The sequence below is a fragment of the Panthera leo genome, chromosome B4 (genome assembly GCF_018350215.1).
Source record: "Panthera leo isolate Ple1 chromosome B4, P.leo_Ple1_pat1.1, whole genome shotgun sequence".
Lineage (NCBI taxonomy): Eukaryota > Metazoa > Chordata > Mammalia > Carnivora > Felidae > Panthera > Panthera leo.
In genome coordinates this window covers 103,643,146-103,671,036 of record NC_056685.1, presented here as the reverse complement: position 1 = coordinate 103,671,036, position 27,891 = coordinate 103,643,146, and the positions used below count along the sequence as shown (strand labels likewise).

The following is a 27,891-nucleotide window of genomic DNA, read 5'->3' as shown; positions in this document are numbered from 1 at the left end:
GAGGGAAAACATAAGGAACTTAGGAGAGATGACAAGTTTCAGCTAATCAGAGAGGTCAGAGAGGACTTCCAGGAGGAAAAGACACTTGAGCTGAGATCTAAAGGTTAAGAGGAATATATTTCAGGCAACAAATGGGCAAATTCCTGTAGTGAGAATGAGCACTAGAACAGCTTCTAGAAGGGTGTGCCTTATAAGGGAAGAGATTCAACAACCTTCAAGGGTTGAGAATCCAAGTATTAGTAGGACTGAAAATGGCCATCAGCATTTGGAAAAACAGAGAGGGCTTCTGGGAAGATGGTGGTGTAGGAGGACGCTGAGCTCACTGCGTCCTGTGATCACTTATATCCCACCCACACCTGCCTAAATAACCCAGAAAACTACCAGAAGACTAGCAGAACAGATTCTCTGGAGCCAAGCGCAGACGAGAGGCCCACGGAAAAGGGTAGGAATGGCGGAGAGGCGGTGCGCGCTACACGGACTGGCGGGAGGGAGCCGGGGCGGAGGGGCAGCCCACTGGCAAAGCAGAGCCCCCGAGTCTGGCCGCCAAAAGCGGAGGGGACGGACGGAGTGTGTTCTGACAGCAAGCGGACTTAATATCTGGAAGGTTATACGCTAACAGCTCTGCTCAGAGAGTGGGAGGGCTGAAGGACAACGGGAGGGAGAGTTGTTGAGCTCCGGACAACAGAGTGCAGCTTGGCGGGGAACAGAGGCGCTTGCCAGCACCATCTCCCTCGCCCATCCCCCTGCCAAAATCCCAAAGGGAACCAATTCCTGCCAGGGAACTTGCTTGCACCACGCAAACATCCAACGCTGTACTTCTGCAGATCCATCCCTCAGGGGGGGGCGGGTCTGACTCCCTCCCAGTGAAGCGGATCTCCAAAGGAAAAGTGAGCTGAGCCTGCCCCTCCTGCCCCTGTGCACCTTGCCGATCCACCCCAGCTAATACGCCAGATCCCCAGCACCACAAGTCTGGCAGTGTGCAAGTAGCCCAGACGGGCCACGTCACCCCACAGTGAATCCCGCCCCTAGGAGAGGGGAAGAGAAGGCACACGCCAGTCTGACTGTGGCCCCAGAGGTGGGCTGGGGGCAGACATCAGGTCTGACTGCGGCCCCATCCACCAGCGCGAGTTATTCAAGACAGCACACGGGAAGTGCCCCATAATTCCGCACAACTCCAGGGACTATCCAAAATGACAAATGGAAGAAGTCCCCTCAAATGAATCTCCAGGAAATAACAACAGCTAACGAACTGATCAAAAACGATTTAAACAATATAACAGAAAGTGAATTTAGAATAATAGTCATAAAATTAATTGCTGGGCTTGAAAACAGTATACAGGACAGCAGAGAATCTATTGCTACAGAGATCAAGGGACTAAGGAACAGCCAGGAGGAGCTAAAAAAATGCTATTAATGAGCTGCAAAATAAAATAGAGACAACCATGGCTTGGATTGAAGAGGCAGAGGAGAGAATAGGTGAACTAGAAGAAAAATTATGGAAAAAGAAGAAGCTGAGAAAAAGATAAAAAAATCCAGGAGTATGAGGGGAAAATTAGAGAACTAAGTGATGCACTAAAGAGAAATAATATACACATAATTGGTATTCCAGAGGAGGAAGAGAGAGGGAAAGGTGCTGAAGGTGTACTTGAGGAAATAATAGCTGAGAATTTCCCGGATCTGGGGAAGGAAAAAGGCATTGAAATCCAAGAGGCACAGAGAATTCCCTTCAGACGTAACTTGAATCGATCTTCTGCACGACATATCATAGTGAAACTCGCAAAATACAAGGATAAAGAGAAAATTCTGAAAGCAGCGAGGGATAAACGTGCTCTAACATATAAAGGGAGACTTATAAGACTCATGACCGATCTCTCTACTGAAACTTAGCAAGGCAGAAAGGAATGGCAGGAGATCTTCAATGTGATGAACAGAAAAATTATGCAGCCGAGAATCCTTTATCCAGCAAATCTGTCATTTAGAATAGAAGGAGAGATAAAGGTCTTCCCAAAAAAACAAAAACTGAGGGAATGGGTCACCACTAAACCAGCCCTACAAGAGATCCTAAGGGGGATCCTGTGAGACAAAGTACCAGAGACATCGCTACAAGCATGAAACCTACGGACATCACAATGACTCTAAACCTATATCTTTCTATAATAACACTGAATGTAAATGGATTAAATGCGCCAACCAAAAGACATAGGGTATCAGAATGGATAAAAATCAAGACCCATCTATTTGCTGTCTACAAGAGACTCATTTTAGACCTGAGGACACCTTCAGATTGAGAGTGAGGGGATGAGAACTATTTATCATGCCACTAGAAGTCAAAAGAAAGCTGGAGTAGCCATACTTATATCAGACAAACTAGACTTTAAATTAAAGGCTGTAACAAGAGATGAAGAAGGACATTATATAATAATCACAGGGTCTATCCATCAGGAAGAGCTAACAATTATAAATGTCTATGCACCGAATATGGGAGCCCCCAAATATATAAAACAACTACTCACAAACATAAGCAACCTTATTGATAAGAATGTGGTAATTGCAGGGGACTTTAACACTCCACTTACAGAAATGGATAGATCATCTAGATACACGGTCAATAAAGAAACAAGGGCCCTGAAAGATACATTGGATCAGATGGACTTGACAGATATATTTAGAACTCTGCATCCCAAAGCAACAGAATATACTTTCTTCTCGAGTGCACATGGAACATTCTCCAAGATAGATCACATACTGGGTCACAAAACAGCCCTTCATAAGTATACAAGAATTGAAATCATACCATGCATACTTTCAGACCACAATGCTATGAAGCTTGAAATCAACCACAGGAAAAAGTCTGGAAAACCTCCAAAAGCATGGAGGTTAAAGAACACCCTACTAAAGAATGAGTTGGTCAACCAGGCAATCAGAGAAGAAATTAAAAAATATATGGAAACAAATGAAAATTAAAATACAACAAACTAAACACTTTGGGATGCAGCGAAGGCAGTCCTGAGAGGAAAATACATTGCAATCCAGGCCTATCTCAAGAAACAAGAAAAATCCCAAATACAAAATCTAACAGCACACCTAAAGGAAACAGAAGCAGAACAGCAAAGACAGCCTAAAACCAGTAGAAGAAGAGAAATAATAAAGATCAGAGCAGAAATAAATATAGGATCTAAAAAAACTGTAGAGCAGATCAATGAAACCAAGAGTTGGTTTTTTGAAAAAATAAACAAAATTGATAAACCTCTAGCCAGGCTTCTCAAAAAGAAAAGGGAGATGACCCAAATAGATAAAATCATGAATGAAAATGGAATTATTACAACCAATCCCTCAGAGATACAACCAATTATCAGGGAATACTATGAAAATTATATGCCAACAAATTGGACAACCTGGAAGAAATGGACAAATTCCTAAACCTCCCACACACTTCCAAAACTCAATCAGGAGGAAATAGAAAGCTTGAACAGACCCATAACCAGCAAAGAAGTTGAATCAGTCATCAAAAATCTCCCAATAAATAAGAGTCCAGGACCAGATGGCTTCCCAGGGAACTTCTACCAGATGTTTAAAGCACAGATAATACCTATCCTTCTCAAGCTATTCCAAAAAATAGAAAGAGAAGGAAAACTTCCAGACTCATTCTATGAAGCCAGTATTACTTTGATTCCTAAACCAGACAGAGACCCAGTAAAAAAAGAGAACTATAGGCCAATATCCCTGATGAATATGGATGCAAAAATTCTCAATAAGATACTAGCAAATCGAATTCAACAGCATATAAAAAGAATTATTCACCATGATCAAGTGGGATTCATTTCTGGGATGCAGGGCTGGTTCAACATTCGCAAATCAATCAACGTGATACATCACATTAATAAAAGAAAAGATAAGAACCATATGATCCTGCCAATCGATGCAGAAAAGGCCTTTGACAAAATTCAGCAACTTTCTTAATAAAAACCCTCAAGAAAGTCGGGATAGAAGGAACATACTTAAAGATCATAAAAGCCATTTATGAAAAGCCCACAGCTAACATCATCCTCAATGGGGAAAAACTGAGAGCTTTTTCCCTGAGATCAGGAACATGACAGGGATGCCCACTCTCACTGCTGCTGTTTAACATAGTGTTGGAAGTTCTAGCATCAGCAATCAGACAACAAAAGGAAATCAAGGCATCAAAATTGGCAAAGATGAAGTTAAGCTTTCACTTTTTGCAGATGACATGATATTATACATGGAAAATCCGATAGACTCCAACAAAAGTCTGCTAGAACTGATCCATGAATTTAGCAAAGCTGCAGGATACAAAATCAATGTACAGAAAACAGTTGCATTCTTATACGCTAATAATGAAGCAACAGAAAGACAAATAAAGAAACTGATCCCATTCACAATTGCACCAAGAAGCATAAAATACCTAGGGATAAATCTAACCAAAGATGTAAAAGATCTGTATGCTGAAAACTATAGAAAGCTTATGAAGGAAATTGAAGAAGATATAAAGAAATGGAAAAACATTCCGTGCTCATGGATTGGAAGAATAAATATTGTCAAAATGTCAATACTACCAAAAGCTATCTACACATTCAATGCAATCCCAATCAAAATTGCACCAGCATTCTTCTCAAAACTAGAGCAACCAATCCTAAAATTCATATGGAACCACAAAAGGCCCTGAATAGCCAAAGTAATTTTAAGAAGACCAAAGCAGGAGGCATCACAATCCCAGACTTTAGCCTCTGCTACAAAGCTGTAATCATCAAGACAGCATGGTATTGGCACAAAAACAGACACATAGACCAATGGAATAGAATAGAAACCCCAGAACTAGACCCACAAACGTATGGCCAACTCATCTTTGACAAAACAGGAAAGAACATCCAATGGAAAAAAGACAGTCTCTTTAACAAATGGTGCTGGGAGAACTGGACAGCAACATGCAAAAGAATGAAACTAGACCACTTTATTACACCATTCACAAAAATAAACTCAAAATGGATAAAGGACCTGAATGTGAGACAGGAAACCATCAAAACCCTAGAGGAGAAAGCAGAAAAAGACCTCTCTGACCTCAGCCGTAGCAATTTCTTACTTGACACATCCCCAAAGGCAAGGGAATTAAAAGCAAAAATGAACTACTGGGACCTTATGAAGATAAAAAGCTTCTGCACAGCAAAGGAAACAACCAACAAAACTAAAAGGCAACCAACGGAATGGGAAAAGATATTTGCAAATGACATATCGGACAAAGGGCTAGTATCCAAAATCTATAAAGAGCTCACCAAACTCCACACCTGAAAAACAAATAACCCAGTGAAGAAATGGGCAGAAAACATGAATAGACACTTCTCTAAAGAAGACATCCAGATGGCCAACAGGCACATGAAAAGATGCTCAACGTCGCTCCTCATCAGAGAAATACAAATCAAAACCACACTCAGATATCACCTCATGCCAGTCAGAGTGGCCAAAATGAACAAATCTATAGTCTCTATAGATGCTGGAGAGGATGTAGAGAAACGGGAACCCTCTTGCAGCGTTGGTGGGAATGCAAAACGGTGCAGCCGCTCTGGAAAACAGTGTGGAGGTTCCTCAAAAAATTAAAAATAGACCGACCCTATGACCCAGCAATAGCACTGCTAGGAATTTACCCAAGGGATACAGGAGTACTGATGCATAGGGGCACTTGTACCCCAATGTTTATAGCAGCACTCTCAACAATAGCCAAATTATGGAAAGAGCCTAAATGTCCATCGACTGATGAATGGATAAAGAAATTGTGGTTTATATACACAATGGAGTACTACGTGGCAATGAGAAAGAATGAAATATGGCCTTTTGTAGCAACGTGGATGGAACTGGAGAGTGTGATGCTAAGCGAAATAAGCCATACAGAGAAAGACAGACCATATGTTTTCACTCTTATATGGATCCTGAGAAACTTAACAGAAACCCATGGGGGAGGGGAAGGAAAAAAAAAAGAGGTTAGAGTGGGAGAGAGAGCCAAAGCATAAGAGACTCAAAAACTGAGAACAAACTGAGGGCTGATGGGGGCTGGGAGGGAGGGGAAGGTGGGTGATGGGTATTGAGGAGGGCACCTTTTGGGATGAGCACTGGGTGGTGTATGGAAACCAATTTGACAATAATTTTCATATATTGGAAAAAAAAGGAAAAACAGAGAGAACTTAGGAAATTATCAAAAACTGTTATTATGGAATGATGGTGACAGATGCCAACGTGAGAACTACAGAGTAACTTCCAACTACTGGGTGCAGGCAAGTCTTCAAAGATGAAGACCGTGTTCTAAATGCAAGGGGATAAGGGAATCAAGGATTTCTGTGGGACTGTTTGTTTTAATGAAAGAAATAGTAATGTGTTAAAAATTTGGTAATTATCGAGGCGATTGGGTGGCTCAGTCAGTTAAGCGTCTGACTTTGGCTCAGGTAATGATCTCATGGTTCATGAGTTCAAGTCCCATGTCAGGCTCTGTGCTGACAGCTCAGAGCCTGGAGCCTGTTTCGGATTCTGTGTCTCCCTCTCTCTTTCTCTCTGCCCCTTCCTGGTTCGCACTGTCTCCCTCTCAAAAATAAACAAACATATATTTTTTTTTCATTTGGTTTAATTATCAGGAAGTTAAAGGCAAACCCACAGTTAGAATTTCCAATATGTTTTCACTCTACAGATGCACAGCTATATGTACACTACGGCAGAAAAGAAAATTGTATTTAAATATCCGCTGTGTGTGTTCATGTCGAAACACAGATCATTTCAGGTGGGTGACTCTTAACATATCTAGAAATTAAACTGATGATCCAACTTAGTTATATCCATTTTTAAGTTTTTTCAGCCGATATAATTATAGATGTGTATTAAGTTCCAGAATATAAAAAAGTGATCTTTGTTGAGAAAAAAATTCATTCATTATTCATTCATTAAATATCACGAACCATTTGCATTCAGTAAGAGGTATGTTTTATGAACCATAGATGACTTGGGCACATAATGAACCAGTACTGCAGAACATCAATTTTTATTAACTCAAAATTCATCAATATGGAAACATATTGTCACACTCACCAATTCAATAACTATGTTATAGCTTTGAAATTCTATAACTCATTTAAAATGAAAATAAAACTTTGAACATACTGAGATGTATATGATTTTATTTCTCTTTAGAAGAGATAATCCTATGAGAAGTACAAGAAGTATTCTATTCACCATAAAAAGAATGTATTTTTAACTTTTTAATGGTATATTTTGGCTTCTTAAATAAAAAATACTAACCAGACAAAAATAAAATAATATTAATTTGGTAATCCATTTAACATTGGGGCACAAATAGGATGATAATTTGGGGGAGGTTAATCAATATTTTTTCACCTGCTGGACTGGTGACAAATCAGAACTCATTTCCAGTTTATTTTAGCTTTGTTTAATTAATGGAGTGAGTTTTTTCCCTGCATTTTGCACACTTGCATTGTCAGTTAATCCCCTTAGAAATGGTTCATTTACACAACAAATTTTACCTACCACCTGGAAGGCACTGTGTCAGGCATGGGGAGGTACAGAAATGACAAACATCCCCTGCCCTTAAAGTTTACAGCATCACAGCACTGAATCTACAAGGTCAGAGGTATCTAGATACCATAGAAGCACAAAGAACACCTCAATCAGCCTGAGAAAAGCAAAGGAAATATCAGATAGGAGATGATATTTAACTTGATCTCTTAAGAAAAAGGACCACTCTATTACATGATCAGAACAAGTGGAATTTTACTGTCAGGAACAAGCTAATACTGGCAGTTCTGTTCACGTAAGTGCCTGTAAAACAGGATTATTAAGTGGGAAGCTGAGTCAGAAATAAGATTTAAACATAGCAAAGGGCAGATGACTATCAATCATTTGTATCAGGCAAATAAGCTTGAATTATGTTTTTTAACAGACAGGAGTTCTTTGAAGATTTTTAATTTTTTTTTAATTTTTGAATTAAACTTTTTATATGAGCTAACTGTAGATTCACCTGCAAATATGCCATGTACATTTTACTCAGATTTACCCAGTGCTAACAGTTTGCAAAACTGTAGTTTAATATCACAATCAGGATATTGATATAGGTGAGATGTAGAACAGTTCCATCTCCATATGGATTCCTCCTGTTGCCTTTTCATAACCACAAACGTTCATTGCTAGTATACAGAAATACAGTTGATATTTGTGTTTATCTTGTACACGAAGACCTGACTGAATTCACTTATTATGTGTTTTTATATGTTCTATAATTTTCTACATAGATAATCGTGCAGACTCAAATAGAGACAATTGTATTTCTTCCTTTCTGAAATGTTTTTGTTTTTGTTTCCAGAACTATGTTGAAATAGAGGGTGAGAGTGAGCATCCTAGCCTTGGTCTAGACATAGGAGGAGTATTAAATCTTTTACCATTAAGTACTGGCCATTGGCCATTCCTTTGAGGGAGGCCTGTGGTGACAAATTCTTATAAGTTTTTCTTCATCCTGAGAATATCTTTCTTTCTTCTTTATTTCCAAAGTATCTTTTGATGGATATAGGATTCTGGATTGACAATTCCTTACTTTCCAAACTTGAAAAATGTGTCACTTTCCTCTGGCCTCCAAAGAAAAATCCTGTCATTCAAATGGCTTTCCCTCATAGATAAGGTATTCTTTCTTTCCCATTGGTCTCAAGATTACTTTTTGTCTTTAGTGTTCAGAAATTTATGATTTGTGTGTGTGTGTGTGTGTGTGTGTGTGTGTGTGTGTGTGTGTGTGTGTGTGTTTCTGTAGACTAATCCGGTCTGGAGGTTTACTCTGTTTCTTGAATCTATGATGTATAGTTTTGGCTACATTTAAGAAGGTGTAAATTTTCATTATTTTTTCAGCCCGACCCCCTTTCTCCTCTCCTTTCATGACACGAATATCAAAAAAGCTAGATCTTGTGTCATCATTCCACATGTCCCTGGAGCTCTGCTAATTTTTCTTTCCAGTCTCTTTTCCTTCTCTTGTTTTCATTGGGTAATTTCTATTGTTCCTTCTTCCAGTTTACTGATTCTTCTTCCCCCTCCCTCCATTCTGGCATTGAGCCCATCCACTGAGGTGTTTTGTTTTGTTTTTTTAAATTTATTATTGAGTTATAGTTGACATACAATGTTATATTAGTTTCAGGCATACAACAAAGTGATTTGACAAGTTTATATACATTACATAATCCTCACCATGAGAAGTGTAGTCACCATCTGTCACTGTCACCATACAGCATTATTATAATATTATTGACTGTATTCCTTATGCTGTATTTTTCATCTCTGTGACTTATTTGATAGCTGCAAGATTGTACTTCTTAATCCCTTTTACTTATTTCACCACCACACCCCCCCTCCAACACACACACACACAATGAGTTTTTATTTAGGTTATTGTCATTTTCAGTTCTAAGATTTCCATACAGTTGTCCTTTATAACTTCGACACATTTAGTGTGACTTTCTATTTTGCCATTTGTTTCAAGAATGCTCATAATCCCTGTGGAAGTACTTTCATCATGGCTCCTTTAAAACCTTTGGTCTCTATAAATTGTTTTTTCTCAAGTAGCTTGAGATCGTTCTAGTTTCTGGTATGAGGAGTGACTTTTTTTTCATCAAATCTTAGATATTTTGTGTATTATATTATAAGACTGGCTCATATTTACATCTTCTGTTATAGATGGCTTTACTTTGGTTCCACTCCATTAAGGAATGGAGAGGTAAAGATAAAAATCCAGATTCCTCATTTGGCCTTCACGGATACCCAAGTGGGAGGATGCTTCTCATTGTTCTGGGTGGGTTCTACTTCTAACAGTAGGCTTCCACTGATAACCCCCAGGCTGGGTGAGGTAAGAGTAACTGCTCCCTGATACCACCTTAATGGGAAGAGGGGTACCTCATTACTGACAGGAGGGGGTATAAGTCCAGACTCCTATGGTCTCCACTGTCACTACAAGTTTGAGGGGTCCTCATTACCACCTGGCAGGGATAAAAGTCTTGGCTCCCTAGTTCAAACTTCTCTGATACCCCTGTGGGAAGATGGAGGGTTACACTTCCTCCTTACCTTACACCTTGACAAATATGGAAGACTAAGCTCAGCTTTTGTTGTTGGGGGTGGGGAGAGAGAGCATGAATTTTTCTATGGTGTTTGCCTAGAGGAGAACCATCTAAAAGTTTTACGTTTTACTTAGGCTTTCTTTTTCCTATTCCTTTGGCTTAAGAGATCATGTTTCTTTACATTTTTTAGGGGTGTGTGTGTGTGTGTGTGTGTGTTTTGTTGTTGTTGTTGTTGTTATTGGTGTTTCTGGGTTACCAGCTTTTTCAGCAGTGAATATAAGATATATGAGGGAAAAATAAAACCCAGGGTCTTATCACCATGTTGTTCCTTGGGTCCCAAGGTCCTTAAAAGCAAGTTTCCCTTCTTCTCTCCAACTTTTACTCTTGTAATGTTTTCGCTAGACATAATTCTTATGATTTTTAGTCCTATTTAGAGACAGGAATAGAGGAAAGTATGTCATCTTCGTCTTTGCAGAAGTAGAACTTAACCCTTTGAAGGATTTTAAGCAACAAAGTTCTATGTTGGCTTTTGCATTTTAGACAGATAATTACATAAGTAGGGAGAGCTCAGAAACTGGAGTTAGGGGAGAGGTAGACTGAAAGGAACTTTAAAGGCAAGAGCACCCGTTAGAATGCGCTCTAGATGGATTATCTGAGGATAATCTGAAATCTACAACTGCAAACCATAGGCACGAGTCAAATCAGAAGTCAAACACAGAACACACACCAGTCAACAACATACATATGCATAGCAGCTGAATATCAGCTTTGAATATACGGCAGGAGGCATGGAAAAGAGGATACTCTTGATAGGTACTAAAATATAAACTCAGCAAAATGTAATGACTAATAGGGTGTGATATGTAAGGATAATGAAATTAGAATCACTCCTTGATTCTTAGTTTGGATAACTGAGTAAATGCAGGTCAAATTAACATTGTAGAGTACATGGGAAGAAATGTGTTTTGCAGGGAAGAATGGAGATGGTGAGTTCAGGTTGTCATCTTGAGCATAAGATGTGTATGGACCATCCAAAGATGGTCTAACAATAAGTTGGTGCTCAGCAGGAAGATCTGATATAGACAGGAGTAGACAGAAGCCTTGGTTTAATTTGTACTACTCAAATCCAACTGCATGGAGATTACAAAACATATATATATGATGAGAAAAGAAGGTTAGGAATAAGACCCTTCTAACCTCCAGTGTTTAGGACCAAAGTAAGGGAAACCAAGAGAGGAAAAGGAGGACAAGCTGTCTTGAGAGGTAGGAGGAGAACAAAGGAGTGGAGCTCAATTTAGTTCCATGAGCATTTATTGAGTGTTTAGTGTGTGCTACACACTGTGCTGGGAGACTGGTTTTTGAAGATCTCACACTCTACTGGATATAAACAGACAAAGCAAACCAGTGTGCTCAGCTCAGTGCTCAGTGATAGACATGTGCTCAGGGGGCAATGGAACCATGGAAAGGGCCCTAAACAAAACCAAAGAATATAAGATGGAAACTTTGGAGAGATGATAAGGTCTAAGCAGAGTCTTCAAGATTGGAAGGGAAGGAAAGACACAGGAAAAGTCATGCCAGGCAAAAGAAACAGCCTGAACAAATAGCAAAAGGGCAGGGAGCTCAGGAGGAGAAATAATTACTTGCAGCAAATAGCATGGTTGATGCACTAAAAGAGTGAAAATTAAATCAGATTGAAGACCTTTTGACTTGGTCACTTAAGAAGTCACTGTTGACCTCTGCTGCAGCAGCTTCTATGAAGTCATGTGGATAAAAATTGGACCACAGTGGGATAAAGAGGAACTAGAAGAATATGAAATTCACACAGTGTGAACTGGGTATTTTTTTTCAAGGAGTTCAGTGGCGAAGAAAATAAAGATGGGATAGCTAGAAGTGGGCAAAGGTCTAAAAAGCTTTGTTTTGTTATCAGAAAGAATTGAAGATATTTACACTTGGTATGAAGGAAACCAGAATTCAGATAAAAGGTTTAAGAATGTAGCTATTACATTCACTCCTTTACACAAAAATATTTATAAAGCATCTACATTGCTCTTGAGTACATCATTCCAAAAAAAAAAAAAAAAAAACCCAAGCCCCTTTCATAGTATTAAAATCATGTTTCAAATAAACTCAAGAAGTAATAAAAGGCCAATGGTAAATGCACAAGAATTGTATGTTCTTCAGTTCTAAAGGCAGCTTATATTTCTAAATATAAATACTTACAATGGCACCTTCAACTCTGTTACATGTATGTTACTAACACCATAATTCATAATAGGGATTCAGTGTTGAGGCTTAATTTGTTTACTTCAAAGAGAATCCTTATTTTTAAAAAAAACATTTATTTTATTGCAATGCCTTTGTATAATACTTTCTAGAAATCTGTTAGGGATAGACATCAAGCTGATGAGTGTATGTTTTTCATAATATAATTTTTGCTGGTTTTGTTCAGCACAATTTTAACAGCTGGCTATTATTGTCTGTATTCCATTCTCTTTTGATATCCTATTTTTAACTGGAAGAAGATATAAAAAAGTGTCATGCCCCAAATCCAAATTTTTCAGTTCCCACTTACAAACCACTTCTTTAAAACCTTCAGTTAAAAAAATTGTTTAGATGGTATTAATTTCATCTTATTACCTCATATAAAACTGTTGTGTTCCCATGTAGAAGAGGTCCATAACAGATATAGGAATGTCCAACAACCCAGCCTAAGTCAGAGGCTGCCCACCACACCTAAAAAATAAGAAGGTAATAAAATACATATACGTTCATCAGAGAAATATTCCTGTAACATGAATTTAAAACCATGATTACCTCTCCAGGTTTAAGTCCATATATAGAAGACATTGTCCAGTTTAGCATCACAGCATATCCCCCAGTGGGTCTAACCACACCCTAAAAGAGAGAAAACATGAGGTTAACATCAATAAACAATGTGTTAAAAGATTCTCTGCCTTCACACTATCCATCTCAAAAAGTTCCTGTTTAAAGTCTTTTATATTCCATAAAGTACGTATTTGGTTTTCATCCAACTGTATTTACTTCAATATTTATTTGGTTCCCCCATTAATAATATCCACATCAGTTCACTTGTAGAATCCATTCTCACAGACCATTCTTGACTTTCTAAAGAAAACTTACGACGTCACAGAATTACATGCAATAAAAATTTTTTTTCCAGTGGTGGCATAAATTAACATTACATTTGCAGGCATATTTCCAGAATGAAAACGGAAATTCTCAAATGGTGTATACAGAAAAATCAAAGGTAGCTGTGCTCTTCAAACAGACTAACATAAGGATGGCTATTCCATTATATGATTGAATATTAATAGGATGCTTAGAAGAAGCAAAGTCATGTTCTAGCTGGAGCCTCGTTACAATGCTACACTAGGGATTGTGCTAGCACAGTATTAGAGCTGAACAATTCTTTAATGATGAATTCTAGAATTCCAACAAATCAGTCCTCACCTCATGAGTTGGATCTAAGGTTCACAGACTTGCCTTATATTACAGTTGGGGCAAAAGTAGGGACTGTTACATCACAGTGCCACAGCTTTCTTGAATCAGTTTCTAGCAGCTACACATGATACTGAACGTATTCAAATTTAATACAAGATTAATATTTGAAAACTGGCACAAGAGTCACCACAAATAAAAACTGATGGTAAATTTAATAATTTTATTTATTGCTTCATTACAAACATTAATCATCATTGGCTTGAAAAGGCTTAACCATGTGAATATTCAGAATGAGCTGGTGAAAAAGTAAAGCTGTATTCCACTCACATGTATTTTGAAACATCCTTTAGTAGAACAATTATTATTACTGTATCCAGAAAATAATTTACCTAATATTTTACCTAAAGGCAAACATGGCCAGAATTAAGAAATGTACTAAGGTTGGGACTTTTTGGCATAACTCTGAAGCTTTAATGTACGTACGTGAATCAGAGAAATGAAAAACAAATCGACTTTCCGTTAGTTACTAAAATTGCTGCTCTCCGCAGGCACCAATAAAACATAGGTATCAAGCTGAGGAACACATTTTATCTACCAGAAAAACACCTGGTCTCTCAGCAAATGTCACATGCAGGCATTTGACAGCTACTTTCTAAGTTGTACAATGTGGTCAGCAAACAGCTGGTTCTCTTGATCACCGTCGCGTATTAGAAACCTTAGCCTCCTGCAAGGGGGTTTCACATGTGCATTTTCCCAGGTAAGCTCTTTTCCCAGTATATTCTGTGCCGTCTTCCATGAACTTTGCTTATTGGTTTGTTCCACTGAGATCTTTTCTTATGATTCAATTCCTCGAGTAGTTTGACATGAATCAAGCAAACACTTTTTTTTTTCCTGAAAAATTTTATTCATTGTGTAGAGAAGAAAAAGTGAAGCTTCTTTTCATAGATGTTAGCCATATATACTATGGTAGACAGTGAAAATTAATGTCAGTAATGATTTCATTTAAAATGTTTTAGAATTTTCTCTCCATCTACTTGTCCTTGCATTTAGAGCTCGTTGTTATCAGTAATTCTAAATATTATTATAACTGGGTAAATTTATGGTGCAGAGGATAAAATGAATCAATTGGAAGTGAAAAAGGAAGAAAAGGCTCGAAAAAATATAAACAAGTAGTAACTCATTTGTAAAGTGAAAAAGATAATTTAAAGGAATACGTTATCAAATTCCTATTTACCTCACAAATGGACTTACCCTTTACCCTTCTTTAAAGAATATTTACCATTGTTGCTTTGCCCATAAAATAGTGGATATTTAAATCCAATTGATGCCACAAAAGTGAGACTTAAAAATGAGGCCAGGCATTAAAAAAAAAAAAACACACACACACACATTTAAAATCATAAAGTATTTACAATTGAATTTTGTATCCTATTAGCAAAATTATTTCCTTAGTTCTAGCAATTACTGCTTTTTATTTTTCCCTGTGCTAATACTGCCCAAAAGGCAGAAATGTCAAAACAATTAAAGGTTGCCATCAAAGATTCTCATTAAAAACAATTTAAATGCAGCTAATAGAGAGAAAAGCTGTGACGTCTGTTTTTCATTAGTTTTGATCCACTTGTTTTTATTTTTTTAAGAATAAGGATAAAAATTTCTGTCAAGTATCATTTTACCATTCATTAATCTAGATAAAAAATCTGAGATTTGGCCTTGCCTCCAAAGTATTGGGTGATGTTTTCAATTTTCTGAGTATTTGAGATGATGTAGAAAAAAGCAGCATAATTTCATATTCTCCATTAGATCTTTCATAAAAAGTTTGAAAGTAAAAAAAAATTGAAAGATTCAGTTTAAAAAGAGAATGCCTTTATTATAATATTAAATATGTGACTGAAAATAAGGTGCTAAAGCATTTCTTGTTTTGTTTGTACTCACATTTTCCAGGTAATGATTAAAATGCAAAAGAGAAACTCTGTTCAGCCTCTAAAAACACATAAATCATGTTCAAAAATCAAATCATTATATTCTAATATTCAAAATTGATCAGGAACTGAAAACTACTTAAGAATATATTTGAAATCTTGAGTATGAGATTAAAAATTCTTACCCAGTATCAATGCTTACTCCTAAAACACAAGCATGCTGCATTTTACTTTCTTGAGTCTCTGTTACTACTCTTTTTATGTACTTACACTCTATCTACCTGAAAGTAAAACCATTAGATGAATTAATATATTGTCAGAAAATCCCTGGAATCTACCAATATACTGTTCTGGTTTTTGGAGTATTAGCCGTAACACTTAAAGTCTTCTGGAGAGCTTAAAAGACTTCCAGGTGGGAATAGCATCCTGTACCCCAAATAAAGACAAGAAAGTGAATTCTATCTCAAAAACGCTAAAGGAGGGGTGTCTGGATGACTCATTGGTTAAGCATCTGACTGTTGATCTTGTCTCAGGTCATGATCTCACAGTTCGTGAAATTGAGTTCCGCGTTGGGCTCTGCGCTGACAGCCTGGAGCCTGCTTGGGATTCTCTCTCTCTCTCTCTCTCTCTCTCTCTCTCTCTCTCTCTCTCACCCTGCCCCACATGCACTCTCTCAAAATAAGTAAATAAACTTTTTAAAACATGCAAAAGGGGGGCAATATGAAAGTGCTCTTTAAAACAAACAAAACAACAACAACAATTTTTAAGTGATGGCATTTTAAACTTCAATCCATACACGTAAAATTAAACTCTGGTTATTAAGTCGCCCAAGAATAGGACCACAGAGTCATCACAGGTATTCTTTATGATTTCCAGCTTAATGAGCTGCCTATGAAAACAAGGAAAGCCACAAAACGTCATAAATGAGGCCATTAAAGTGAAACGTAAGAAAACAGAAAACATGTCAGTATCAAGTGTGGTATGCAGTGTTGGTTGCCACAACTTAAGAAAAATACAAAACAATATGGGTTTTATCAAAAGGAGAAGACCGAGGAGTGTGGTAAGATTAGGAGCTTGGAATTCTACATCCTATTTTTTTTAATTGATCTATAAAAATCTGAAAAGCAAATCTCAAAAATCAGGTAAGAGAAGTCTGGAGTACTCAACAAAACTTCATACTTTCTAAGTTGAGCCCCTCTGTCCTCCTACTGTGTAACAAGGTTTATACAAAAGAGATATGCATATTTACATACATGAGATATGTATTTATTCATACATACAAATGTAAACGTGTGTGTGTGTGCATGTGTGTTTCGATTTGGCCTGACAAGTTGAGTAAAAAACAGAACAAGAAGAAAGGATAAATGAGTATTTTACGTAAATAAAAGAAAGCCATCACCAGATGATAGCTGGGGTCAGTTCACTGAGAAATAAGAGGTGTGGTTCTGATTACTTAAAAGAAATCCAATAGACCAACAGTAGTTGTGTTCTTCCAATGGCTTTACAGATGACAGCCCCTCTTTCTAGAATGAACCCCCATCCCCACCTCTTTCCTGAACCTGGTTAGCTCCTACTTCATCACGCAAGTACTTAAAGACATCATGAAAGTGTCACCTCTTCTAGAAGCTGTCCCCAGTGCCACAGTCTGTGTTAAGTAATGGTCTCTCCTGTCTTGTTCCTTGTCCCCAGGGTCTGCAAACCTCCTCCGGGTGGCAACCTGACACTGTGATGCGTCTCCCCCCAACGATGAGCACTATGAGGAGAACGCTCTTCATCTAGCCCAGTAACTGCCATGGAGTAGGCACGTAATACATTTCTTGACCGATTCAATACATGAACAGTTGAGTGAATAAGCACATGTAAGAAAAATATTACCATCTTCTTTCTTCAGGAGAAAGCTCTGAAACTTGTAGAACTGAGTGAATCATACTGGTGGGAATGGAACGGCTCCTTTTGGGTTAGTTCATCCAACATGAAATCTGTTGCTACAGGTTTTCGGATGACTCTGAAGCAACCTCTATGGAGAATACTTTAGCAGCAATATAATTTTTTATCGATCTGAACAACTGTGATATAAGGGGCAAAGGTATAGCAAGTTCAGCATCTTAACTGCAAGAATTGTACCACAGATAAGAAAAAAAGTTCACTGCTTTTTATTCATATTTCTCCTATTTTTTGTTCTAGGGTAAGAAATATGAATGTCACCCAACATGTGGGAATAAAAGTGACATAAATTGTGTAAATGCACATCAGGACAAAAGGCCTTCCACCTTCTTGTCATGTCTTTCTCTTTCTTTCCTGTCCTTCCTTCCTTCCTTCCTTTTTCTTTCTTCCTTCCTTCCTTCCTTCCTCCCTCCCTCCCTCTCTTTTTCTTTCTTTCTTTCCTCTTTTCTTGAAGTGTGGTTGACATACAATATTCTATTATTTCAGGTGTACAACATAGTGATTCAACATTTATATCCATTAGGAGTGGTCACCATGATAAATCTAGCTACTTTCTATCACCATACAAAGTTGTTACATATTAACTATATTCCTTATAGTTCGTACATTGTATCTGTGTCTTTTTTTTTCTTCATTTTTTAGCTGTTAAGATTGCACCTCTTTATCCCCTTCCCCTATTTTGCCCATCTCTCCAGCCCCTCTCCTCTGCCAACTATCAGATTGTCCTCTTTATTTATAGCTCTGTTTCTGGTTTGTTTTGTTTTTTAGATTCCACATAGAAGTGAATTCATATGGTATTTCTCTCTCTGTGTCTGGATTCTTTCACTTAGCATCATGCCCTCACATGCTTTCCTTTCAATCCTTGGCTTTTTCCCCCCTATTCTCTTGTTCGCCTTTTCTGTTTTGGCACTGGACGTTGTTTTGTGTGTGTGTGTGTGTGTGTGTGTGTGTGTGTGTGTGTGTAATTATCACTGTCCCTTCATGATATCAAGCTGGAAGCAGAGAAGTATTATCATCACTAAATCTCCCCTTCCCAAAAGGACACCCCTGCATCCAGATGCAGAATTCTTCCACAGTGCAGTACTTTGAAGTGTCTTGAATACAGTCACCCAGACTAAACAGGACAGAAGCCCACAACATTGCAGAAATGTATGCAAAGTCGCTCAGTTGTGGTTGCTAGAATATTTACAGATTAACCTCTCATAGAGCAACCTGACAAATCCAGGGCTGGCAGATGCAGAGATGCAAATATGTCCTAAATAGATCTTCAACTTCTAACCAAAGAACAGATTGCCTTATGTGTGTCTTATGTGTGCTTATGAAAAGTATTTTTAAGCAGAATATTTTTACGGGCCCAGAACATTATTTTTCCTCATGAAGACCAAAGATTGATAGAACAAATTGTATGATGACATTAAAATTATTTAAATGCTTCATGAATGTATGTGTGCTCATCTTTCCTGTACTTCTATTCTGGAAATACAAATATTAAAATTTCAGATCCCATTAAGCCTGATTATACCTACCAAAAGTGAAATGAGAATCTTCTGAATAAAGAGGAGTCTGGGAACTAACTCAAGAAGTCAAAGATCATTTAACAAATTTTCTGAGAATTTACCATGGCCCAGTTTTTAGGTTAGTGACATAGTGGATTCAAAGATACATGAAATATATTCTGACTTTTGAGAATATGCAACATTATGAAGATAAGTAAATAAAAACTGGTATCCATAAGGTAGAATAAAATAAGTGACATAAAGGTTTGTTGACAATGTATAATTTCAATGCAACTGGAATTCTAAAATGCACTAGAGGAATGAAGGAAGTATTTCTGAGAGACCTTGAGAGATGACTACTTTTCTTGCCATTCTGCATGTCCCACTTTGCAAAACCTACTCACCACCATGCTTTAAACACCAGAGCTGATGAACCACAAAGGTCTATCTCCCAACCCAGATGCACTTCTCGGACCCAGACCTCCATCTCCAACCTCTGGCTAGGCATCTCCATGTTGCATCATACTCAGTATGCATCTGAGGATGCATCATACTCAGTCCAAGATGCATTATACTCAGTATGTTCAAAAACTCTCAGCTTCCCCCAGCCCCAAACCACATCCTGTTTTTCTATTTGGCAAATACTCAAAACCATCTGCCTGGGTTCTCAGTTTTGAGTCTTGGACCTGTCCTCTGCCTCACGCTTGTCTTTGAACCAGATCTGATTTCTCTTTATTAAATGTGCTATCTTAAGTAAAGTCCTAAATTAAAACAGTCTGGAAACGAATCTCCTTGCCTCCATTGTGTGTACTTGCTTATTTTCCCAACAGAATCTTGCAAGGATTTACCTTCCTTCATATTTTTCTCTCCTGCCTAAAAAGCATTAGTGCCCTCTGTCCCTTCCATACAGAATATAGCCTAAACTTCTTGGCTAAATGTTAAGAGTCTGGCCCTTGCCTATGTATCTAATCATTTGTCCTCCTCATTAGTACCACATGCAATAGCCATCCTGGAAACTTTCTTGCACACTCCTGCCTTTGCTTATGCTTACCCTCTCTGCCTACAGTGCCGTCCTCTCTAGGATGCCACTCTATGAAGACATTTTATTTATCCTTCAAACACCACCTTATAAGAGCTTTCTTTGACCACTGTTTAATAGAACAGCTCTCCCACTTTTCCCACCACTCGGTCCGATTACCCTGCTTTATTTTTTCTTCACAACACTTTCCACATATTAAATAGCTCTTTGTTTAGTTCCTGTGTCCTGGCTATAGAAGATAAACTTTTAAACTTTTAAAAAGATAACCAAACACATACTTGGGTGCTCAGTATTATTTGTTGAATTTGTTGAATGGAATCCTTCAGATACCATTCAATCTCATCTTTTCTGAGAGAGAAATAGTGCAGGGATAACAGTCTACCTCGCCTACCTGTGTTCATGAATATTTCAATCCATTAGACTGAAGGGACTGTGGTTCACTCATATCGTTTAGCACAGAATGAACACTCAATACACGTATATTGAATGGAGTTGAATTTGACATAAATAGAGACCTCCACACAATTAAAGCCTTCTCCAATTTAGTGAAGGGAGATTATCTTTAGGATGGTACATAAGGAAGTAAATGAGAATGACTGAAACTTCAAATGATCTTCAGTTTGGGCATCTCCAGGAGAGAACTTCCTGACCCGAACAACACCTGGAAAAGCTAGGATCCTTCTTTATTTGGAACCGCCATTTTTCCGATTTGATGCTCTACATGTTACTTTCATCTCTACCACACTGGCTGAGTCAGGTTTGAGTCTCTAACAAGCTCTTTCGTTCCTGCCATAGACATCCCCATCCAGACCAAGTGAAATTCAGGGTAACTTAAAATCTTGAAGTGGCACAACTGTTTTTATAAGAATCCTTCAGGCTAATAGGAGCTAAAGTGATTTTGGATATTTGGTTAGGTTATACTATGTTTTCAGGGTCAGGGATTCCCTTTCATGTTGAACTTTTCTATTAGATTATAACTTGGTGAATCCCATTTTATTTTACAGCCACACATCCAGTTAGACTCTATGCAGCTGGTGCATAATGCAGAATTGCAAAAGGTGGAAGGTTAAAGTTAGGGTCCAGAAGATCATTTGGACTGCTTGAACAAGTCATCAATATGAAGGAATATTTATTTTTCAGATGACCAGAGTTGCGAAAAAAATCATAAGGGATTGATTCCACAATGACACAAATTTGTTTTTTTTTTATGCATGCAACAAAAATTTATTAAGCACCAAACTACATACAAAGCACAATGGTAGTGGGGCACCTGAATGGCTCAGTTGGTTAAGCATCTTGATTCTTGATTTCAGCTCAAGTCATGATCTCACGGTTCGTGAGTTCGAGCCCCACAACTGGGCTCTGGGCTGAGCACGCAGAGCCTGCTTGGGATTCTGTCTCCCTTTCTCTCTGCCCCTCCCCTGCCCACTCTATCTCTCTCTCAAAAATAAATAAAGATGAACTTAAAAAAAAAAGCACAATGGTAGACTAAAATGTAATAAAACATGGTCTCTGTCCTCAGAGAGAATATACTCCCTACCAAATATTTCCTTTTTTATAAGCAAGTGAGTTTGATGTGGAACATCTTAATTTTTCTGTTTAAAACTAATCTAATGGAATCACTATTTTATGATTATTAACAAATTACATTCTCAGAACTCTGATGCTACAGAAATCTAATTATTAATAAAGAGGCCACTGTCCTCCAGGATGTGAGTGATTGTGAAAGCCCCTTCCCCCACTAAAATTTTAGGATTCAGTGACTACTGAACTCCCTAATATGGGCACCTGGGTAGCTCAGTCAGTTAAGCCTTCAACTCTGGATTTCAGCTCAGGTCATGATCTCACAGTTCCTGGGTTCGAGCCCCATGTCAGACACCATGCTGACAGTGCAAGCCTGCCTGGGATTTTATCTCTCTCCCTTTCTCTGACACTTCCCTGTTCCCACTCTCTCTCTCTCTCCCTCAAAATAAATAAATAAACTAAAAAAAAATTAAAAATGAATAGGAAGATGACATTGCAAGCCTTTATGAAGTTGTATGAAGAAACAGTATAATTTGGAGATACAGACAAAAGTGATATTTATTTCTTATCTGACACCTGCAAAAATATTGATTCTTCTAACTTTGTTTTGTGAAAACACCTTTCATGGTAAGCAGATTTAAAAATCCTTGAGTGTCTTCAGTGCTACAAATCACATAGTTCAATACTCTGGATAAATTGCCCGTTGTTCAAACTGTCTAGGCCAATTCTCAGTCTTGCATTTATAACAAAGAATTGAATTCCCCTAGATCAAAAATCAATTCCATACTCTATAAAAGTTACACCTTAATTTAGAAAATAAAACTATTTAATTTAAAATATAGTTTTATAAAATTGTATTAAACCAACTGATGTTTGATCAAATACCTATTCATTTTAATAGGTTACTAAATCAATAGCAGCTTGCTTATGTATGTGAAAATTTCGGAAGAAATAGGGGCAAAGCATTTGACATTAAATATAATTAATATTTTTCTAGATTTGAACATAACATAGCTTTAAGGTACAAAGTACCCAAGTCTAATCCTTCAGGTACAGTTGCATTTTCAGTCAGTAATCAAACATTCTCAGGGCAAAAGAAATCTGCCACTATAGATACTTATTTTTAAGAGAGCAAATACCTTCGGCAGCCCTGTTGTTCCAGACGTGTAAAGAATATACAGCGGATGTTCTGAAAGAACAGGAACACAATCATGTGACTGTGCTTTGGCCATCTCTTCATCCCAATCAAGGTCACGACCTGGAGCCAAGGGAACGGTCTCCTGCACAGAAATTATACAGGAATATGCACTGAACAGAGGAGGTTAAGTCAGGAGAACAATGCAGACTGGCTAAATCTGTATTAGTCTGAGCATATGATTGGAAATCTAGGCCTATATAGCACTAACTAGCAGATTTAAGACTATATATTTCAAGGTCATGACTTAAAATAAATATTCCTAAAAAGTCCAACAGTTTGATGTTGGCTTCAACAAAAGAACATGTTTTATTCACATCTAAGGAAATATGTAAGAAATTCAATGTGATGCAGTCATGTTTTCATCAACAGTCAGAGCTTAACGAACAGAGGTTCATGTTTTCCATAAACATACATACACCATTAACTTTATAAACCAGTTTCTATTTTTATAACTTTTCTTCTTTTACTTTGGAACCAAAGTCTTCATAATACAGTATCAACTAACCCATTAAAATTTTTCTTTATATAAGGGCAACTTAGCACTAACACTGAGGCCATCTTTCCAAATGAGGAAACATTAAATCATTTTCAAGGGTGGAGGAGAAATCTGTTTTTGCTTTTTCAAGAACAAAATTAATTTTGAAAACTAATGAGTGTATGTGACATATCTAGAATGCTACCCAATTTTTCCCACAAGTCATTGATTAATATGGCAGACATGTTTGCTTTCTTTTTTGTTCCTAGAACTGAGCTCTGTGTTATAAACCTTATGATAATAGTCATGACTTAGTCAGAGACACCTTAAAAAGAATGAGACCTCTTTATTTAAGATGGTGCCAATGAAATAAGCCAGATAGATAAAGAGTAGGGAAGTGGCTTATGGGAAAATTATTCTAATGGAGGGTCACAGTTATGTAAATAGAATTAAGACTCAGTACATGTCTAATTATTTTCTGAAATGTTAACTAAACTCCAGATGACATACCAGAAAGTTTACATTTGGGGAATTTACTAATATAGGCTACACATTCCTCAGTGAGAGTTAGTAAGATCCACCACCTAAAATGTATGTAACCATTCATTTCATCCAGGTGATCCCTGGGTGAAGCCCAGAGACTCTGAGGGATTTAGAAAAGCCAGGCCACTTCCATTCTTCAGGGTCCTTAACATATTAATCGGGGTTGTAAAAAATGATCATATATTTAAATGAGTACATTTACAAAATAACACTTAAATATGATGTCACAAACAAAATGCCTCTGTGAATAAATAATAATAGATAACCATCAGAACAGAACTTCATGAAGATGAAGTTTAAGGCCCAATTGTCTTCTCCAGCCTCACTCTGATGCAGCTGGAATGTACCACTGAGATAAATAAAAATAGTTAACTGTAACCCAGTTGTATATTTCCACTTGTTTTTATGAATCAGATAAACACAACAAATTTCAAATTACCAAGCCTCTGACATTACAATCACAGACCCATAAAAAAATTATCACACCCTATAATGAAAAATGTCAACGGAGGATCACAAAAATTTTTACAGATGAACACAATGAGGACTTGAATGAATGGTTTTTCTTCAGGCTAAGAAAATCCTCTACAGGCATATGTAAAGAAGATTTGACAAAAGGAAGAGAGGGAAAATCAGCATTAGCTTCTACATCTGTCCATTTACTTCTATAGATGTGTCCTGTTATCATTCTTAAAGAGTAATATTGGCAGAGCACCAGAGTTGACTGATGTGATATTCCTTTGATTCTGTCGTCGCCTGCCTGAGGCTTAGGAGTGGCAGCCAGGTTTTTACCTCCTTTGGCAAAAACGCAATCCTGGTTAATGAGACACACCGCAGAGCCTCATAATTTGTGTTTCTAAGCTGAAAGCAAATCCAGTCCATTGAGCTTAATTACTAACTAAACAGCAGGCCTACTATAAAGGACAGGAGACATCCAAAGCCCTCATCTAAAATAAAGACAAGTTGGGGCGCCTGGGTGGCTCAGTCGGTTAGGCGTCTGACCCTTGATTTCAGCTCAGGTCATGATCTCAGGGTTTGTGAGATGGAACCCCAATCAGGGCCCATGTTGACAATGTAGAGCCTGCTTGGGACTCTCTCTCTCTCTCCTTTTCCCTCTCTCTGCTCCTCCCCTGCTTGTATGCACGTGCTCTCTCACTCTTGCAATAAAGAAATAAACTTTAAAAATAAAATAAAGATAAGTCAAAATAGAGGGAAGAGCCTCAAGAAAAAGGGAAAGTATGCCATTTGGGGAGGGAGGGATGGAGCAGTGGGTCTGTACCTATTAGCAGGAAAGAGAAGAGATGTGCATTAGAAAAATCTGAATAGGAAACTTGCATACCCATATTCAGTGTGTTTACTGAATATGTAAACATATGAACAAGTAAAAGAAATAGTATATATCTTGTTGGGTAAAAGTCATCAAACCAAGTTCAAATTGTGGCCTCATTTATTGGCTGTGACTTTGAGCTATGACCTCTCCATAACTCAGTTTCTTCATTTGCAAAATGGGACCAGTAACAGCACCTACTTCATTCGTTTGTGAGAATTAAATAAGAAGTATTTGAAAGTACTTAGCTTTGGGCATAGCATAAATTCTTTACAAATTCATGACTTTCTGTATGTGTGAATGTCCCACACATACATGATTAGCACACACATACTCACAGAAACACCTGTGTGTATGTGTATGTGTTCCTACCTTTCCTCTAACCTCCTCATACCCCAAGCCTCTTTTATTGCTAACTTTGTATTCCTTAACAGCAACAGGCCTTTTTTAAAAAAAATATGCTTGAGGGCATCTGAAAGAAACTCAAAATTCTTTGAGACAGTAAGAATATTAAAATCGTTGAGGGACGTGGTTCATAACCACAGACTACTAAAACTTTACACAGGAATTTAATGTGGTAATGGGAATTGCTAGGTGGTAATCAAAGTGACATAGCTTTAATGCTTTCTCTTCTTGTATCCTGTCATTTAAGCATTTTCTGCAGATAACCTCTCAAGAGTTCCATAACATTACACGATTCTTTGCACTCTTATAATTTTTCTTCTGCAAAAAATTGTAAACTGCTAGGAACCCAAGATGGTTCTACTATAAATTGCTGACACTCGCTTGGATATAGAAATAAGGTGATCATTAGATCAAATTTACTAGGAAAAGCACTGTAAACTACATTCATTTTTTGTATTATACTGCTTTTTCTTCCTTCATGGATCACAGAATAATTTATGTGCTTAGAATATTCATATTTTGTTTTCTTGAACATAGTTTTTATTTCTAGACTAAATGCCTTCTCTAAAGTTATTGAAAGACAAATTTTATATACAAATAATCATACCTCTCCACGAGGCAGGATAGCTGGGGGATCAAGCACGTAGTCAGAATGCATGTGTTCAGATCATGACTCTGACACCAGCTGGGCAAGTTATTTTATCGCTGTTCACTGAATTCCTCTTCCATAAAATAGGAATAATGCTATCACCCGGCTCACAAAGTTGTCAGAAAGATTTTTTAAAAACCATTCATTACCAGAATATCAAAAATCATATGGTAAGCGGCCAGTGTTTGTTAAAATTATCATTATTGTTATAATTTAAATTAATATATGGCACCACAATAGATTCTGCAGAGAATCCAATTCATCAACATGACATATTATTACTATATGTATTTCAATCTTATTGTTTTAATCCAGTTTTTAAAATATTTTTAATGTTTATTTATTTTTGAGCGACAGAGAAAGAGACAGAGCAAGCAGGGGAGGGGCAGAGAGAGAGAGAGAGAGAGAGAGACAGAATCTGAAGCAAGTTCCAGGCTCTGAGCTGTCAGCACAGAGTCCAACGTGGGGCTTGAACACAAGACCCGCGAGATCTGAGCTGAACTCGAATGCCCAATTGGCTGAGCCACCCAGGCGTTTCTAAGCTAGTTTTTTTCCATAAAGACAGAAAACATCATTTATACCTTTTTCAGTTTTTATTTTTTTTGCCAAAATTGTGACATTCAGGAAGTATATTAAATGGTGTATAAATCAAGTATTTCATAAGGTCAACACTAGAATAATCCTTAGTGCATCACCATACGCAAGAACCAAATTCAATATTCAGATTACCATATTTGGACGATTATAAATGAGAACATGATCTGGTTTGTGTTGTCCTAGTCTCAGTGCTTCTTCTAGAAGTGGTATGTATTCTACTCTCCGTCCGGGTTCAATCCCAAAGGATGCTGTAACAACCACCTTGGGCTACAACGGAAAAAATAACAGTAATTGAGAAAGTTTAACAACATCAATTAAGGTAATCCCAATATTTCAGGTGCAGATTGGCAATTTGACATTTCTAAAGAAATGTTTTAATGATTCTGTTCTCTATTGAATAAATGGCTTGAAAACAAAAAATTCATTTGTAAATGTTGTAGACCTAACGAATTCCACACAGATCTAACCTGTTTGAAACTACAAGTTCAGTGAGGCTTTGGGCTAGTGAGTATGAGCTGTTAAAAAATACTTCCCAGGGGCACCTGGTGGTTCACCTAGTTAAGCCTCTGACTTTGGCTCAGGTCATGATCTCAGGGTCATGAGTTGAAGCCCCACATCAGGCTATCAGCACAGAGCCCGCTTGGGATCTTCTGTCCCCTTCTCCTCTGCCCCTCTCCCCCCAACCCTCAAAAATAAACATTAAAATTTTTTTAAATAAAAAATACTATCCAAAGAATTCATGAAAATAGATAGACTTGCCCTGAACCAGTGAGATGCAAACCTAGGGGCCCCTCACTTACTGAGACCTTTGTACCCGCTGGTTATTGTGACCTTGTAGTATTTCTCAGGTGGGGAGAGCCAGCCAATTGCTATCAGGAAGCATTACCACATTTTTAAATGTCAGCATCTCTCCTTAAATGTGACCACAGAAAAAAGGGCTCGAATCTCTGATTTTTCTTTTGCGATTCTTTTCTCATTGCCAAATACTATATTTGTAATTTTGTTGTATTTTTCTTAAAAGGGCCCCCAAATGATTTAAGCTTCAAGCCCCACAAGCCTGAACCTGCTCCTTAAGATACACTCGGTAACTTCTCTTTACCTGACAACTTTCTAGTCTCCTTCAAGATATACAGAGATGTAGCCAAAAGGAGTCCCTGGAAGCTTAAGAAGTTAGGGTTAATCTCCATTCGGGGCAAGCCTCAGATGCCCTACT

General features: G+C 37.7%; 1 protein-coding gene across 1 annotated transcript in view; it reads right to left on the bottom strand.

Moving 5' to 3' along the window:
• ACSS3 (acyl-CoA synthetase short chain family member 3) overlaps window positions 1-27,891 on the bottom strand; it is a 160,283-nt gene that overhangs the window by 76,607 nt on the left and 55,785 nt on the right. The window contains exons 4-7 of the mRNA XM_042947255.1: window positions 26,811-26,945; window positions 22,624-22,764; window positions 12,915-12,995; window positions 12,738-12,833 (exon numbers count right to left, since the gene is read on the bottom strand). Of these exons, the coding sequence (XP_042803189.1) occupies window positions 12,738-12,833; window positions 12,915-12,995; window positions 22,624-22,764; window positions 26,811-26,945 (453 nt within the window). The remainder of the gene's footprint in view (window positions 1-12,737; window positions 12,834-12,914; window positions 12,996-22,623; window positions 22,765-26,810; window positions 26,946-27,891) is intronic.